This window comes from Morone saxatilis, unplaced genomic scaffold (assembly GCF_004916995.1).
Source record: "Morone saxatilis isolate NCDOM2014 unplaced genomic scaffold, NCSU_SB_2.0 Contig15, whole genome shotgun sequence".
Taxonomy (NCBI): domain Eukaryota; kingdom Metazoa; phylum Chordata; class Actinopteri; family Moronidae; genus Morone; species Morone saxatilis.
Genome location: NW_023339707.1, coordinates 22486806 through 22503600, shown reverse-complemented (window position 1 = coordinate 22503600; position 16795 = coordinate 22486806). Strand labels below are relative to the sequence as shown.

Here is a 16795-nt window from a genome sequence, read left to right as displayed (position 1 = left end):
ACCTTTTTGTATTGTAATCATGTGCAATTACCCCACATTATTGTTATTACTATTATTATTTAGACTTTTTCTGCTATCACTCAGCCAGGGAACGAGGATTCTCTCCACACATCACTGTCTCTCCTCTCTTATTCTTGTTCTCTGACAGAGACTTTTTAGATTCACAAACTTATAAAACAAATATAAAAGCGTTTATGTGAATTTTGCGGTTTGTTTTAAGAACTGAATAACAGTCCTACCAAAATGTTTCCAACAGGATGCAGAGTTCTTGCGCTCTTCCGAGGGCAAAAACTGGAATGAGAACCTGAAAAAAAATGATAAGAAAACAAAGATCTTAGATAAATAAAATCTCTCCATGACACCATATCAAAAAGAACAAAATACATTCAGCTATCTGTGTCTCCTACCTTCCCCCCTCTTTCTATGCTTTCATGCACTTTCTTCAAGAAGTCCCTCTCTCTGCATCTCTTTGAGTCACGGATGGTGGTGGCATAAGTAGATTCTGAGATGAGGATGTCTGGACGACACTTATCGATCCATGCAGCGCTGCAAATGTACAACACAAGGATGAAGATTTTATTATTTACCTACATATATGTTCTATAAAGTCCAGCATGATAATTGGTAAACACAGTAAAGGCCACTTACCCTAAATGCCGGTCTGGTGTCATGTTATAGTCTCCCTAAAAATAAAAAAAATACATTATTCTGAGGTGTTGGCACTCAATATTTACTGACTCTACAGTGCGGGTTTTGTTTACACTCACAGTGTAGACCACAGACTCTGATCCCACTTTGATGTGCACCATGGCAGCTCCCAGGACATGGCCTGCATAGTACGCCTTGATCTCCAGCTCATCATCCACCTGCCAGCAGCACAACAGAAACAGCTTGATTTGCCATCAAAAGAGACGCGCAGCTGGTGCAGAAATGATTAATAAATACCTGGGCACATCAAAAATAATATCCGCACTGCACCTGGACGGTTTGGTGGAGGTTCAAAGGTACCACTTTCTTCATGCAGTCCTTGATCATCTGTGAGGTGAAGAAGTTGGTTTCTCCCTTTTTGTCAACGGTGATCTTCCGGAAATCTTCCAGCAAAATGGGACAGATAGCCTTGGTGGGATGGGTCATGTAGATGGGTCCATCGTAGCCCACCATCTCGCTCATGAAGGGCAGAGCGCCACAGTGGTCCAAGTGGAAATGGCTGAGAGAGAAACAGGTGTAGTTTTATTTATTTGATACAGAAAATGTGACAGAAAAGGTGGCGTATACTTTAATATTATGACAACATACCTGATAATCACACAGTCCAAAAAGTCTGTCAGACGACCATTCTGAGTTATGTAAGAAAAGTCTGGGAAACGTCTCTGCAATGACAATACAGGATTATACTGTAAATGATCTTACATATAAGTCACAATATGAAGTTTTTAAAAACAGGTTTTGAGTGCAATGCATTTAAAATAAAACCCCATTTTGTAACAAGACTGTTGGAGGGTAGCTAAAGTCCGAGATGTAGTTAGTGTAGAAGAGGGATTACATTTTGAAATTAGATACTGCAAATAATGATTATCTATTTGTCTGTTCAGTCCTTAATTTGTATTCTCCCACGACGAGGGCGACGTCTTCAAATGTCTTGTTCGGTTCAACCCGACGATATTCAGTTTACAATGACGTGAAGGCAGAAGAAGTGGCAACTAGAGAATGTTAGGGGGTTTTTTTGCTTAAAAAAACATTAGTGATTAATTGCCGGTCTGGCTGACCAACAACTACCACATCAATGCTATTTCCTTGGTTTTTATCTTGTACACTGCAAAATCATTATATGTCACACTGCTAACTTGCACATTCCCTAAGCAATATTTTGCACTTTCCTGCAAACTGTACAGATATTCATTCATTTATTTAAATAACGGTTATATTGTACATATTGTCTCCCTTTGTATATTCGTATACGCCGATCAGCTATAACATTATGAGCTGACTGGTGAAGTAAATAACACTGATTATCTGGTTATCATGGCTCCTGTCAGTGAGAGGGGGATATATCAGGCTGCAAGTGAACATTTTGTCCTCAAATATGACGTGTTAGAAGCAGGAAAACAGGCAGCGTCAGAGCATCTCCAAACCTGCAGCTCTTGTGGCGTGTTCCCGGTCTGCAGAGGTCAGTACCCATCAGAAGTGCTCCAAGGAAGCCTCTTTTTATCTTCATTTCTATTTCTCTAAGTTTATTCTAATGCACATTTACCAAGGCAGATTCCATGCATGTTAAAAAAAAACCTGACAATAAAGCTGATTCTGATTCAGTGTAAGGTTGACAGAATGAAAACAAACCAAAGAACCCTGTGCACTGCTGTCTTATCAGGTTTACTTACATCGTCGTTGTACCCCATGTGCATCCCACAGTCAAGCATTATGTTTTTGCCTCCAATGGAGACAAGGATGCAGCTGCGGCCGACATCCTGTCCAGCACCTTGGAGAGGGAACAGGGAAGTTTCAGGAAAACAGTAAACGCACCACTAACACCTCCAGGTGAGCTCCTCCTGCTAACAGTAGCTGCTACACGTACGAGTCGGTTTCGAGCACAATAGCAATCAAATACACAAGTTAGTGCAGTTCAAAGAGAGCTGAAACATGTATCGTATGGTTAACATCAACTGTGGCTGGAACTAGCATTGTAGAGGCTATCTCAGGTTAGCTGTAACGTTACTCACCCAGTGGTGTTACTTTTATTTCAGGCATATTTTCTCATCAGTTCGGCCTGTTTCTGGTGTTAAATCAATAACACCGAGGTAACCCCGGCGGCCCGACTGCTTCCGATGAATAACGTGTTGTTTACAAACAGTTGTTTATTGTCTAACTTGTGTACATGTGGGTTATTTTGAGTACCGACGTTTTTTTTTTTACCAGTTTCAAGTTCCGACAGCAAAAAGTCTACACTTCCGGGTAGCGATTTCAAAATAAAAGCTCGACTTGCGAATAAGATTGTGTTATTATTGGGACTTGGCTTTTAGTATCACAACGCTGTTGAGTTGAGCCATCAGAACTGGTAAAGGGTGAGAAAAATGTGCATTCCCTCTAAATATATTTAGATCTGACTTCATATTTATTTAAATAAATAAATAAATTATTTTCCCACTTCAATTTCATCCCAGGTAAGATAAGATAAGATTATAAGACTTTATTGATCCCACACTGGGGGAACACACTTGCTACAGCAGCTCCAGATACACGTCAACAGATAAGAAAAAGACACATTAAATAAAAAATAGAAATAGAAAAAAAGCTATATAGTGGATATATACAGGAATATTCACAGGTTACAGCAGGAGGTAGTGGAACAAAGACAAACAAAGTCAGAACAATATATATACAGCAGTAACTTAGTGAAAAATATAAAACTGTATTTTTGGTTAAATATGTTTGAGGGGGTAGGGTTGCATTGGGGGATTTGGGGGAGGTTGTGGCTTAAATATTGATCTTATATCTATGAAATCAATAAAGTAGCGCAAGAAGATATACCACACAGTTTTTAATAATATAATTTAGCACACCTGTGGATCGACAGGTGTATATTAGAATTTTTAAAATCCATTTGACCAGTTTGAGTATGGCATTAATACTTGTTTTAAAAAGCAGGAAAAAAACAAACATTACACAACCCTAAATTAATATCTATTTCTTTAAAAATGTCTTTTTAACCAATCACAAGTGGCCACCATGATCAAGCCAAAGACACCAAAGTCACCAAAGACAGCTCCCACCCTGGCTTTGACCTGTTTGACCTGTTGCCCTCAGGGAGGCGCTACAGGTGCATTAGTAAAACTAATAGATTCAAAAACGCTTCTTCCCAAAAGCAATAACACCCTGAACTCTCACATGCCTGTTCCATAGTCAACCACCAACCCGCGGCCTCTCTTCAGTCACTATTAAAACCGTTAAAAAACCTTACCTACTGTGCAATACCATTACAATTGCAATATTCCATACCAATGGGCAATATATATATATATATAATATTAATAAGTGTGCAAATATATATATTTTAACACTGTATATAGCACCATATATTTTGCAAATTACATACTCCTCAGGACTGTGCACCTTACCTCCCTTTTTTTTTTTCTTATGTCTATTTATATTTACACTGTTTTTGCTCTGCTATTGGAGTTGGCTTTTAATCTCATTGTACAGACATGCGTATAGTGACAATAAAGGCATTTTATTCTTTTCTATTCTAAGCCATGGTAGAAAATCCAATGCTTTTATTTCGAAGGCAAAGTCGCCAATTTCCTGTGTGTCCCGGCTTCGAGTCTGCGCAGTAGAAGCGGATTAGAGCAGGACTGACCTGTCGTTCTACGGAGACCAAAAGAAATGTTTAATTTCTCTTTCACTTGTAGTTTCTCTAGCAGGTAATGTGTTGGGGTTTTTTGTGCTTAACATTTCCCGCGACCTGCAGTGTTGTCGGTAGTCGTTAGCTTCATTTGCTCATTCATTTGTTGCCTTATCCGCTTTCACCGACAGCACTTCCTCATAGAAAACCATGGCTGGTCCTGTGGCTCCTGAAGAGCAGAAATTCTGTTTACAGGAGGTCCTCGACACTTTCAAGTTGTGTTTGTCGGAAAATAAAGACGTCTATCTTGAGCACTACATCGCTGGGTGGCGTGGTCTTGTAAAGTAAGTTATTTAAGGGTTAAATCTTTTGGCATTATGGAGGAAATGACAGCATGTTTATACTTTTTATACTGTTTATTATACACTTTACACCACTGGTTTCCAGTCTTTTTACTATGGGGTCCCTTTTTTCTGTCATTAGGTGAGCTGACGACCCCTGACAGAGTGACATATTTAATGGATATTGCAATGTATAACCATAACAGTACAGAACAGCTTCTAAACTGTACATTTAACCCAAATAGTGAACACAATAACTGCAGGAAGTTTATGTAAAACAAGTTATTTCTTGTGAATATATAGATCAGAGAATGAGTTTTCCTGATGTTTTTAGGAACTTTTTTATACAATTCTCTGTCTATTTTTTATTTTACATACTTAATAGGTTTCTTTTTTAACTAATCCAGTGGGTTTTTTTTTTAGCTCTTAGCAGGTTGTTTGAACTTAACAGAGAGTTAGCTTAGTTAATAGCTTCTGTTAATGTACTCAAAGTTTAGATCTTAAAACAATAATCTAAATTTAAAAAAATGCTATTTAATTCAGTTTTCTTCACAGAAATGAATGAAATTCTGCGATATAAAGGCCTATAGTGTATATTTGCCTTTAGCTCTCTCAAACCCCCTAAAATCAAGAAGGCCTCGCGACCCCTAGGCTGGGAAACATCTCTCTACACTGTAACAAAATGTCACCGAGGTGTTTTCTTGTACATTTTCACCACTGGACGAAACATTTAACATTGAAACAAGACAATTCAAAAGACAACAGTGCATAAACAAAACAACAGACATACCAATAAAATGTCCCTGACAGACTGTTTATCCCTTTTATAGGTTTCTGAACAGCTTGGGGAGTGTCTTTGGCTTCATCTCCATGGACGCTGTCAACAAGCTCAAGATCCTGGTGGCCTACCTGGAGGGTGAGAACGGCTCTCAGTACGTCACTATCCAGTCAATGCTTAAATATGAGCTGGACAACGGACTAGTGGACCTGACCAAGAAAGCCAGTAATCCAGAATCAGGCTGCCGTACTCTCCTGAGGCTCCACCGTGCACTGAGGTGGCTGGAGCTCTTCCTGGAGCGCCTCCGCACCAGCAGTGAGGACAGCAAGACGTCTGTCATGTGTGCGGAGGCCTACAATGAGTCTCTTGCCCAGCACCACCCATGGGTGATCCGCAAGGCTGCCGGGATGGCGTTCTGCGTGCTCCCAGGGCGTCTCGCTTTCTTTGAGGTGATGAATGTGGGCCCTCCGGAGCAGGTCGTCGCCATGCTCGGGGAAGCTATACCTCTTATCTCGGAGGTGTACCAGATCACAGAGGAACTCTACGCTCAACATAACCTGCTGGAGTTACCGTAGAGAGCAACAAGTGCTGTTATTTACATTCACATGATTAAATATGTCCAACTTGTCCCTGCTGACGGGCTGTCGAGCTAGCTACTACTCCTGTTTGGTGGTTTAATTGTTTAATGTACAGTGTTAAATACAAATAATTAAGCATTATTCCACTGACTTTAATCTTTACCTACTGCATTACCAGTGTTTGATATAAAACTACTGTTTATTGTTGCATGTGTATCTGTCTACTCTTTCTAATGCACCTCTGAATGATCTTTATAGATTGATTTGTTTTTCATTTAAATCAATGAAGGGAACTGCAGTGGGGCTCAGAGTCTTTGCTCACTGCTCACTGCTGTTTGTTTTCATTATTTATATAAAAAAAGACCAAGTTGATACTACTTATTTGGTACATTAATCTACTGTTTTGTAGATGGATGCACTGTTTTGAGAATCTATTCATCATCAATGTAATTTTTCAAGCAAATATTTGATGGTTTCTGATTCTTTTCGTATATTTTGGGGGTTTTGACTGATTTAATAATTGGCAAATTAGTCGATACTGAAAAATAATTGTTAGTTGCATTTTACAACGGATACCAATCACTCTATGTATTAGAGAAGTGCTGGTCTGAAATGTAATAATAGGGTTATTAGGTCAGATTTTTCATGTTCTCATGCCATATTTCATTCAAATGTTAACATATTCATGCTCCTGTTACACATTGGGGGTTTGTTTCATCAAATGCTAGATGATCTGATATTGTGTGATACCAGATATTATATAAAGTACTATGGCCTTGTAGTAAACACAGATAAAAGACCACCGACTAACTGCAGCCTTATGGGACAAGTAGCAGTTTCCACACTCACCACATGCCAGCAGTCATGAAGCTATCTGGGAGGTGAAAAGCAAAACATTCTCGTAACAGGACAGAAGTGCTGGAATAATGTGGATCTTTAGATTTAACACATATAGAACCATATTTGCAGTTCAATGGCCATACTAAATGTTATGTTTTTACTTCAGAAACAGGTTTTGGTAACCTATGACACAAGAGTTTTTAGTAGCTGACTCATTAACCCTACTGTTAGGGCTGCACGATATGGTGGAAATAATCATATTGCGATTATTTTGACAGGTATTGCGATATGATTCCCGATTAGTGTGGGAATGATCATTTTTGCATCACAAATGAAATTTTTTATGAGAAAAACTTCCAAAATCAGGACGGTGGGAAATGTTTGTGGTCTGTACCAAATAAGATTTGTAGGCCGGAGCATCTCTTCAGAACTACAGTGCTTCATTATAATGCTGTCGTGGCACATATTTGTTCTTTATCCAAAAACAAACTGCAGCTTCTGTGTTTTGGATATTGCACTTTCGACAATATTTCGATTAATTGTGCAGCCCTACCTGCTGTATGTGATCTCAGTGCAATTTCTCATTTAATGTATAAATGAAGAAATCTGTTATTTTTTATTTGAGGTGTATTGTTTTACAATAATGTACTGTATGATATATATTATATATATTACCCTTAATTCAAACACAGTTTATAAACAGCTTAATAAAAACAATTCCACTTGGTTGATGGATGTGAATTTGTGTTATGTTCAATTTAACAATTGATTATTGATCCATTTGAGAAATATTTTGGTTTGTTACATGTTGCAGAAAGTAAAGGAAGTTAACTTTGATGTGTTTTGTTTTTCTAAATTCTATATTAATGCTTGTGCGTGGTGGTAATCAAGTGTCCCCACTACCTACTATTAATCCATGTGTTTTTGTTTGAGGTTCCACAGACCCCACTGTTTTATGTTTAAAATAATACTTATATACTTATATACTAATATATCTGACCATATAAAAGCCTGTTTATATAGAAAAGTGCTGAAGTAGTAACTATTCCCTTACCACAAACTGGACTTGCACATTTGGTGACAAAATATGGAATTCACCATATAAACACCCAAATAGAGGAACATTACACGTTATACAGGCTATGCATGAACTCACATACAATATTACAAATAGTGATGGCTTTGTTTTCTCTTATGAACAAATTGTTATTTGGACTTATTAGAGATTCAGGAGTTAATGCTGTCTAAAAAAATACTTTCAACACCCTTTCAACATCAGATACAGAGCATATTAACAGCCTTTGGTACTTGACTTGAATATTAAAATTTTCTTCTAATATTGTCTTCTACTACCAGTACCAATTACCAGTTTCTTTGCATATTTCGCGTAATAATACAAAATATAGTCTATAAACAAATGATTATGTATTTTTACAGGTTAATATAAAACTATTGTTCCCTGATGGAATTCACAAGCTACCAGTGCGAAAGCACTAAAGTATTTGAAGTTAGCCCATTTACCAGCTGCAACATAAACAACTTAATGCATCAATAATATAGACTAATATATATTATTCTGAAATAACCCATTCTGCATAATGAGTACTTTTATTTTTGGTGCTTTTACTTAAGTAAATGACTTTCTTGTAATAAAGCATTTGCATACATTAATATTACTAATTACTCGAGTAAATGTATCCCCAAAACTCATTTTCTGTGGCGGACATCAGTTCAAAAAACATGTTTATAATCAATTTTAAAGAATGTATGTAAAGTTATTTACTATTAAGATGATGTAACGATGTTAAACGTGTTTTTGGAGCTGTTAAAGTCCCGGAATATTAGAGTTACATTATTATTAAATCGGATGAATTTAGCTGCAGTTGCGCACTTTCATCACCAGGGGTCTCCCCGCCTCCAACCACACGTCGTCGTCAGGGCAACCAGACTGTCATGGCAACCTCGCTGACGCTCAAGAGGTACTTCCTGCTGAAACTGGTGAACTGGATGGAAAGCGTCTCAAAAGTAACGCGCACAGACGGAGTTTTTAACGTTTTCACCTGCAATTCAGCTTCGGTAGCACGACTCTGCTCTTCAGAACAGCTTCCTAACAGCAGCAGCAGGAGACCAGCAGTAACTTACATGACTTTCTTTACTCTGTTTGTGAAGGACTGAAGCCAAGAAGCAACTGGGGATCTTCACAGTCTTCTTCCATCTTGAACAGCTGCTTATCGATGCATTTAACAAGGCCAACGTCCTCCAAGGGGCGAAGCAGACCCACCGTAAACAACTCTGAATACACAGGTGACACAGGCAGCATCCAGGGGCCACCTGCGTCTCCAGACTCACCTGTGTGCAGCAGGCCGGACAGAAGCCTCCGCTCCCAGTCCCAGCCCATAATGTGGCAGGCCAGCCAGCTGAGCCCGGACGAAGTTGTGCAGATGCTGCAGCACCCCCCTGCTGCTCCACGGCAGTCCTTAAACAAGTACAAGGTTCTCCCCTCCATAGAGAGGAGGCCGTCAGAGAGTCCTGGGAGAAGCCTGGAGAATCAGATGTCCAAGCTCGGCCTGTCTGATGATGCCCTCCTGCAGCAAAGGCACAGGCACGAGGAGCCGGATCTCCCCGCAGAGACCCAGACCAGCAGCTCCGAGGTGGACAACAGGGCTGATGTGCACCCAAGGGTCATCCCTAAGCCCCCCGACCCGGGACCAACGCTGCCCAAAGAGGCTGGTGCCACTGGCAGTTTGCTCCTAGCCATCCGAGCACCATGCGGCAGGAGGTTTCAGCAGCACTTTGACCCCACAGACACGCTGCAGGTGGTGAGAGGCAGTGCAGAGGTCAGGTACGGAGCCAAGTACGGAGGCACTTCCATTGAGACCATGGATGTGCCACGCAGGACCTTCACAGACATGGATATGACCCTGGCCCAGTGTGGCGTCTTGAACAGATCGGTGCTGTGCATCTCTCAGAATGACAGTGTGGTGGAGCACGAGTGAGCAAGAGTTACTTTTAAAGTTTTATAGTTCAAGTGTAGCTGCGTGGTGGTATTTAAAGCCCCCCCCCCGCCTCTGTTAAAAACAAATGTTTCTTCACTTGGATGTTTGAGGAGAAGAATGATGTATGTGCTTGAAGTTTAATGCTCGAAGCTTCTCTGTGCTCACCTCGCCATCTGAAGTTTAAGACGTGTACATAAGAGCCTGATTTTTAACTAGTTTGGAGCCAATCACGGCCCCATATGCACCTTACAGAAGTGTGAAAAACCTCCAGTGCACCATGAGAACGCACTTGTGTGAGATATGTGTGATTTTCTACTAGTAAATTGAATTTTTTTTGGGGGGGGAAAATAAACCCATATCAGACTCAAATTAGACAAAACATCTTAAAACAAGTATGTAGGGGATCTTTAAGTGTACACAAGCTTGTTTTTTGTTTATCGACCTTTTTCACAGCAGCCATTTTGACATGAAATGCCAAACTTGTGCATGTTGGCTCACTGGAAAGGCTCTGCTGCACTAAATGGAACAGAACCATCATTAGTATCATTGGTAACACGTGTTTACCCTATTTTAATGTCAAAATGGCTGCTGTGAAAAAGGTCTATTGGGTCCACTGATTGGTAACTTGTTCTGCTGTACCATTTAAACAGAATACTCCAGGCAGGTACATTAAATGTATTCTTTATGGCTGTTACCTGCATGTTCTGAGTCTGAGTTCTTAGTCTAAAGAGGTAATTAGCAAATGAAGAACTTTAATCTGCCGTCAGTTATCAGTTCTTGATTTAAGGAGGATAATCTGGTTTATCTGTGATGTGGTTGCAGTAGTTCTGGCATTTAAAACCAAAGCATAACCAGAGATGCTGCTGACAAATGCAGGAATGAAGAGCGTTTATTTCTCTGTCGTTATGTTCCACATCTTCTCTTTCGTGGGTGATGTTCTTATATGCCAAATAAAGTCCTTTCATCACAATGCGGAGGCACAGAAGTACATCACTAGCTTGTCAATATAGGTCTTTTTCACTGAAGACAATTTTACACAGCAGGGAAAGCAATTAATAAAGTTAATGATGGCCATTATTAGCAACACCTGTTCTTTCCAATGCATTAAGACAGATGTGAAAAAGGCCTTTTTCTTTTCTAACACCTCTCACTCTGAAGTCTGAATGGAGCCACAGAAATTACTTCTATAGATGAAGACTCAAAGTACCATAATATGACTAATCAAATGTCTTTCAATGTAAATTCAGGACATTCAACTCCTGCTCACTCAAGATTTAAACAATTACACACTAAGTGCAGAAAATTGTATTGTACATTCACTGAAGAAATATATTTTCATTGTATATTGTGTTTAATAAAGGTTCAATGGATTCATTATTTTAGTGTCAAACTATTCAATGGTCTTACTTGATAAATGTATGTAATGTTTGAACAGCAAAGAAACTGAACGGTCAACAGGTTTAACATGCAACAGTATATTTATTTTTTTTGTCCACACAAAAACAGAGCAACAGCTCTAGCTTCACAGTCTGATGGAAACTAATAGTCAGCTACCACTAGGCTGAATTTTGATTGCATTTGATCCTAAAAATGCTTTCAAGTCACTCGTAGATATTTTATCTGAACTCAACCTTGATCAAACCACGCAAACGTCTATAGATGAGACACATTATATCCCACCAAACCTACATTAATAATTCACTTCAGATAATCAAAAACACAACACTGCAAACCATCAACCGTGGCACTTTCCCCACTCTTCTTAAACGCTGTTTTAACAGCTAGTGGTTGGTTTAAAGTCTCTGTGAGACAGCCCAAAGGCTTAAGGTGACTTCAGTGATTAAAGTCGGACACATCAAATTAAATTTAAGTGAAAATATTTGGCACAAATTATTGCCATAAAATAAGTTTGCATAGTCAACATTGGCATGCATATCTCTTCTGTAAACAATAAAAATGCAAACAATACACCCTTGAAAGAACTCAAGTCACATTTGAGGTAACACGTCTAACTGCTTCAGTAGGTTTGTGCGTGTAGCGAAGGATTCAGCTCATCAGGCTTTCCATTTCTTCCAGGTCGCTAGTGTCAAGCTTCGTGATTCTCCTGTCTGTGGAAGGAAGACAGAGAGGTGAAAGTCATGTTAGGATCCTTATATTTACCGGTTTGCACGATCAAACTGAGAGGAACAGGAACATACTGAAGTGCATCTCAATTTGGTTGATGATATCCATGCTGTGTTTGCTGTCAACCATATTGACAGCAAATCCTCTTCTTCCAAAACGTCCCGTGCGGCCAATCCGGTGAAGGTATGTCTCATTGTCGGCATTCCCATCCATGTCCACTGGGAGGTCAAAGTTGACCACAAGTGACACTTGTTCCACATCGATACCTGCGATCAACAGAACCACAAACGGACCACAAATACTTATACTCACCTTCAAACATAAAGATGTTTTAATTTTCAGTCTCTCGTCCATCTTAATGTCCCTCACCTCTGGAGCACACGTTTGTGGTCACGAGCACTTTCTCTTTGCCGTTCCTGTAGCGCTCGATGACAGCAGCTCTCTGCTCCACGGTCATTTCCCCACTCAGCAATGCCACCTGGTGGCCCTCTTTGGTCAGGTTTGCAGTCAGCCAAGCAGCCATCTTGCGAGTCTGAAGAAAAAGTATCAGCTAAACTGAACTGCTCATTCTACTTTCATGGAATTAAAAAAAACTGTTATTTGCGATAAATTTGATATATTTCTACATTTTTAGTCAAAGCATAAGTCAAAGTCTTAAAGCTACAGAGTTCTTTTGGTTTGTTTTGGCTTACGATTTAAGACCACATGTACACCTAGCATTAGTATGGATAGTGTATTTGGACCAAAACACAAAAACAAGAAAACACTACCAAACTCTGCCTCTTCTTAGCCCAAAAATAGTTAAGTAGTAGTGATTCAAAATGAATTCCTAGCCCTAGAAGCAGAGCTCATAGGACAGCATTGCTTCTCTTCACATGGAACACAACAGGCCTGGGACATATCAAGGTATAACAGTAGACCAGGGTATTTAGAAATCCTGAAGGTATGGCTTTCAATACCGTTAAAAACACAGACGCTCCTCTTTCTCGTGGATCAATAATACTGGCGGAAAGGTCATGTCCTCCTCCTTGGATTTTAGTTTGTGTTTCTGCTCAAAAAGATGCTCTGTGCTTTGTCTCATAACAGTAGCGGCGCTTCACATTGCTGCTTTTATATATTATATTATATTCATATGTATTGATTGGTGTATAATCACCTGAAAATAAGAAATCGCAGTGTTTTCGTAACCTGAGATGTTTTTATCTACACTTCCACTTCCATTAAGGCCGCCATGTTGAACCCACAATATCTACAGTAGCCCTGAACAGACAAACCAAACACTGGCTGTGGATAGACTTTCACGTTTTTTTGCTGCTACGGTAGTTTCTCCTATACGCTCGGCAGAGGAGGGTGAGGCGAGTTGGTTGGTCTTTGTTTTTTACACAAATACTGTATTAAAAAATGTAGGTAGAATCAGAATGGAGATAACAAAAACAATTATTAATACCAGGTGTGGATTGAATATCCAGATGCAGATTGCCGGGTTAAAATATGTAACTTAAGAGTGTACAAAGCAGGACTTACATGGCAGAAGATCATGGCCTGTGCGATGGTTAGGCTGCCATACAGATTACAGAGAGCTGTGAACTTGTCCTCCTTCTCCTTACAGACCACGTAGAACTGCTTGATGGTGTCCAGCGTCTCCTCTTCGCGCTTCAGCCTGATGATGTTGGGATCGGGAACCACCTGCTCTGCAAACCTCCACACCGAGTCCTCGAAGGTCGCAGAGAAAAGCAGCATCTGACAGTCCTTGGTCAGCTGCCTGCGTTGGGACGAAGAAAAGGAGGAAAACACTGTGAATAAAAGACGCTTGGTGACTGACGTGACAAAGGAAACTCTTACTGTGATCAAAAGGTTTCCCTGACAGGAACCCGCCTGTGGATACGTATGCTCTGGTCCCGGTGACCCTGTGTGGCGATCATCACGTCGGCCTCGTCCAGCACAAACATGGTAATCTTCTTGGGGTCGATGAGCTTGTACTTGGTGCACCAGTCGAGGACTGTGCCTGGTGTTCCGATGACAATCTGCTCCTGCAACTTGGTGCCTCGTTCCACTGAACAGAGTGTAGAAGTTCATGCAGCGATATGACCGACACTGGCTCCTTCATGCATTTAAATACCATTTTGCAACTAGTTTAATCATCATAATCACAAGTGTGGTTACATTCTTACTTCTGTTGCCCCGAATGCCGTAGGCAAGTTTCACATCAGGGCAGAATTTCCCCATCTGCTCGATGACTTGTCCAATCTGCAGAGCAAGCTCGTATGTTGGTGCGATGCACAGGCACTGAAAAAAGAAAAAAACCCAAAGGTGAGTTTATTCCAGCATCTACAAGTGAAACTGGGCACCGGCTGGTTCAGGAGATTACATGTTAGGCTTACCTGAGTCCACTTATTGGCTGGGTTTACGTGGCTGAGCATGGCCAGGGAAAAAGCAGCAGTTTTACCTGTGCCAGACTGTGACTGGGCGATCAGATTCTGAGGTCTGGAAACAGAAAATACACAAAAAGAAGAGAATAAATCACAGACAAACCTGAAGTTAAGATTTTAAGTTAACTACTTTAACTACTGCAGCGTGATTTTGGCATTAAGTTAAAAAGAACAATAGTTACGTTACCATTTTAGAGCAGAAATAATTGGTCTATCAGCAGAAAATGAATCAGCAACTCTTTTGATAATCCATCATTTTCCCTTTTCTTGGTATTATATTATAGTAAACTGATTAGTTATGTCTACGATAACATCAATTTGGGCTCGAGGAAACTTTGATGGGTGATGTTTTACATACCAAATAATCTCTCTGTAAAGCACCATGAATGTATGTTTGGTTACTTGAATATGCAACAACTGGCACAAACAAGTCAAAATGATATACACCAAAACCTCCACTTAACTGCATTTAACTGCATTAGTGCTGAAATAATGAGCTGCTAACTTTGTTAGTAACTGCCAGAACATCGACCGAGGGGAAAAAATACACATAACCTTGAACTTTGTTAATTGATTTTGATATTGCGTGTAATTTCTCTAGCAAAAATGCAGTGCAACATTTGCTGGTTCCTGCTTCTTGTGAAGATTTACTGCTTTTCTCAGTTTTATATTGCTCTAAACTGAATTTATTTGATTGATATATTTCACCAGGAAGTCTCGTTGAGATAAGAAATGCTGCCGAGTGGCTCATTTTGTCAAACCAATACTCCAAGATGAGGAGATATTACATTTACAGGGTTACAAGAGGGAAATGAGCTGCAAACATTCACATTTGAAAAGCTTGAATGAGAAAATATTTGGCATTTCCCCTGATAAACAATTACTCAACTATCAAAATTGTTGTTAATTATCTCCCAATAATAATCTCCCAGAGGTCGAGTTGATGTTGTCAAGCGGCTCACTGTCGAACCAGCCATCCAAAATGCAGATATTACGTTTTAATCACACAAAAAAGGGGAGAGAAGCAACAAAGCCTCACATTTGAGAAGCTCGAACCAGCAAATACTTCAATATTTTCCCACGATAACTGACAATTATCTAAAGTGTTGATTCAATTTTCTGCCCATTGACTAATTGATGAATTGATTACTTGTGTCAGCACTACTTCCAAAGAATAAAAATGAACTCACGGCTGTGCCAACATCATGGGCAAAGCATTCTCCTGGATTCTGGATGGTCTGTTGAAGCCCATGTTGTACACACCCTTCAGCAGGTCAGGCTTCCTATTGATCGACAGGTAATAAAATAACAAGAATCAAGTGTTTGACGAGTCCTGGAAAGGTTCCAGGACACTTTCCAGAAGTTTTTCTCGACAATACAGGACTCACAAACAGTGGTCAGCCATAGGTGATCCCACTGTTACATGTCAAAATGGCTGCTGTGATAAAGGTCTATTGACAGCAGCAGGTCAACAGATTATTTCCAAGATATTTGGTCATTTTAATCAATTTTCCAGGTGTTTCCATGACCTGGAAAACGTATCCCTAAAGTTCCAGGTTTTCCAGGACTCGTGGGAAGCCTGGGAGGAGAAAACGTACATGTGCACACACCTGTTTTGAGGGCCGATCAGTGTTAAAACTCACAGTCTCAGCTCCTCAAACGTCTTCACAGAGTACAGAGGAGAGGTGGGGTCCCGCTGCAGAACCTCCACCTGGTTTCTGTTCCGCACCAGAGAGTGCCGGATCAGTTTATTCAGCAGGGACTGCTCGGCCAGGTCCACTTTGTCCCCGTCTTTTCTCCAGCCTCCATTCTCACTCTTCTCCGGCACTATGTTGCCTGCACGGGGTGGAAAAACACCAAAGTCCGCCAAACACCACCACAACTAAGCAGTAACATTAAGTAGCTTGGATGTGAAATAAGGGGGAATTAAAAATAATCATAGGAGAAGGAGACAATATGTATTAACATGGACACAAACACACACTCTTACATTAAAAAAAGTATCTGTAATTATGTTTTACGGTCTACTTTTCACTTTTTTCTACTTTATTTTAAGTTTTTTTCTTCCGAATCTGTATCCACACACATTATACACTTGCTTTGGCAATGTAAAACTTCTATTTCAATGTTTTTAAGTCTATTTTTCACGTTTTTCTAATTTATTTTAAGTTTTTTTCTTCCCAATCTGTATCCACACACATTATACNACTTGCTTTGGCAATGTAAAACTTCTATGTCTACGCCAATAAAGCAACTTTTAACTGAATTTTGAATCAATTAATTACCATTTATGTCTCCTCTCACGTTTCGTGGACCTCGCACACGATCCACTTTCTTTGAGAAGTTCAACTGTTGGGAGAAAACACAGGTTAT

General features: G+C 39.9%; 4 protein-coding genes across 5 annotated transcripts in view; 2 read left to right on the top strand and 2 right to left on the bottom strand.

Moving 5' to 3' along the window:
- ints11 (integrator complex subunit 11) overlaps window positions 1-2921 on the bottom strand; it is a 10496-nt gene extending 7575 nt beyond the window's left edge. Inside the window, exons 1-8 of the mRNA XM_035657315.1 lie at window positions 2718-2921; window positions 2379-2476; window positions 1297-1370; window positions 979-1207; window positions 768-866; window positions 649-683; window positions 408-546; window positions 240-304 (exon numbers count right to left, since the gene is read on the bottom strand). Of these exons, the coding sequence (XP_035513208.1) occupies window positions 240-304; window positions 408-546; window positions 649-683; window positions 768-866; window positions 979-1207; window positions 1297-1370; window positions 2379-2476; window positions 2718-2745 (767 nt within the window). The 5' untranslated portion in view covers window positions 2746-2921. The remainder of the gene's footprint in view (window positions 1-239; window positions 305-407; window positions 547-648; window positions 684-767; window positions 867-978; window positions 1208-1296; window positions 1371-2378; window positions 2477-2717) is intronic.
- A 1389-nt stretch (window positions 2922-4310) lies between these two features.
- cptp (ceramide-1-phosphate transfer protein) lies at window positions 4311-7600 on the top strand. 2 transcript variants are annotated; one of them, XM_035657484.1, is made up of 3 exons: window positions 4311-4415; window positions 4528-4680; window positions 5508-7600. In XM_035657484.1, the coding sequence occupies exons 2-3, from the start codon at window positions 4547-4549 to the stop codon at window positions 6028-6030; spliced, it is 657 nt and encodes a 218-aa protein (XP_035513377.1). In that variant the 5' UTR covers window positions 4311-4415; window positions 4528-4546; the 3' UTR covers window positions 6031-7600. The 2 variants fall into 2 exon arrangements, with proteins under 2 accessions (XP_035513377.1, XP_035513378.1); XM_035657485.1 differs by having other exon boundaries at window positions 4326-4680.
- A 1277-nt stretch (window positions 7601-8877) lies between these two features.
- On the top strand, window positions 8878-9906 carry ubxn10 (UBX domain protein 10). Its single transcript, XM_035657215.1, has one exon. The coding sequence runs from the start codon at window positions 9108-9110 to the stop codon at window positions 9867-9869; it is 762 nt and encodes a 253-aa protein (XP_035513108.1). The 5' UTR covers window positions 8878-9107; the 3' UTR covers window positions 9870-9906.
- A 1426-nt stretch (window positions 9907-11332) lies between these two features.
- Window positions 11333-16795, bottom strand: part of zgc:193690 (ATP-dependent RNA helicase DDX19A) — a 5813-nt gene continuing 350 nt past the window's right edge. The window contains exons 2-11 of the mRNA XM_035656018.1: window positions 16708-16771; window positions 16066-16258; window positions 15613-15705; window positions 14375-14477; window positions 14165-14279; window positions 13869-14046; window positions 13518-13755; window positions 12363-12525; window positions 12068-12259; window positions 11333-11977 (exon numbers count right to left, since the gene is read on the bottom strand). Coding sequence (XP_035511911.1) covers window positions 11916-11977; window positions 12068-12259; window positions 12363-12525; window positions 13518-13755; window positions 13869-14046; window positions 14165-14279; window positions 14375-14477; window positions 15613-15705; window positions 16066-16258; window positions 16708-16771 — 1401 coding nt within the window. The 3' untranslated portion in view covers window positions 11333-11915. The remainder of the gene's footprint in view (window positions 11978-12067; window positions 12260-12362; window positions 12526-13517; window positions 13756-13868; window positions 14047-14164; window positions 14280-14374; window positions 14478-15612; window positions 15706-16065; window positions 16259-16707; window positions 16772-16795) is intronic.

Bases quoted from the DNA above. Each gene is read 5' to 3' on its own strand.
- cptp (XM_035657484.1), top strand. From the start codon at position 4,547: ATGGCTGGTCCTGTGGCTCCTGAAGAGCAGAAATTCTGTTTACAGGAG. The intron at 4,681-5,507 runs GTAAGTTATTTA...TCCCTTTTATAG, and splicing joins GGGTGGCGTGGTCTTGTAAA to GTTTCTGAACAGCTTGGGGA.
- ubxn10 (XM_035657215.1), top strand. From the start codon at position 9,108: ATGCATTTAACAAGGCCAACGTCCTCCAAGGGGCGAAGCAGACCCACC.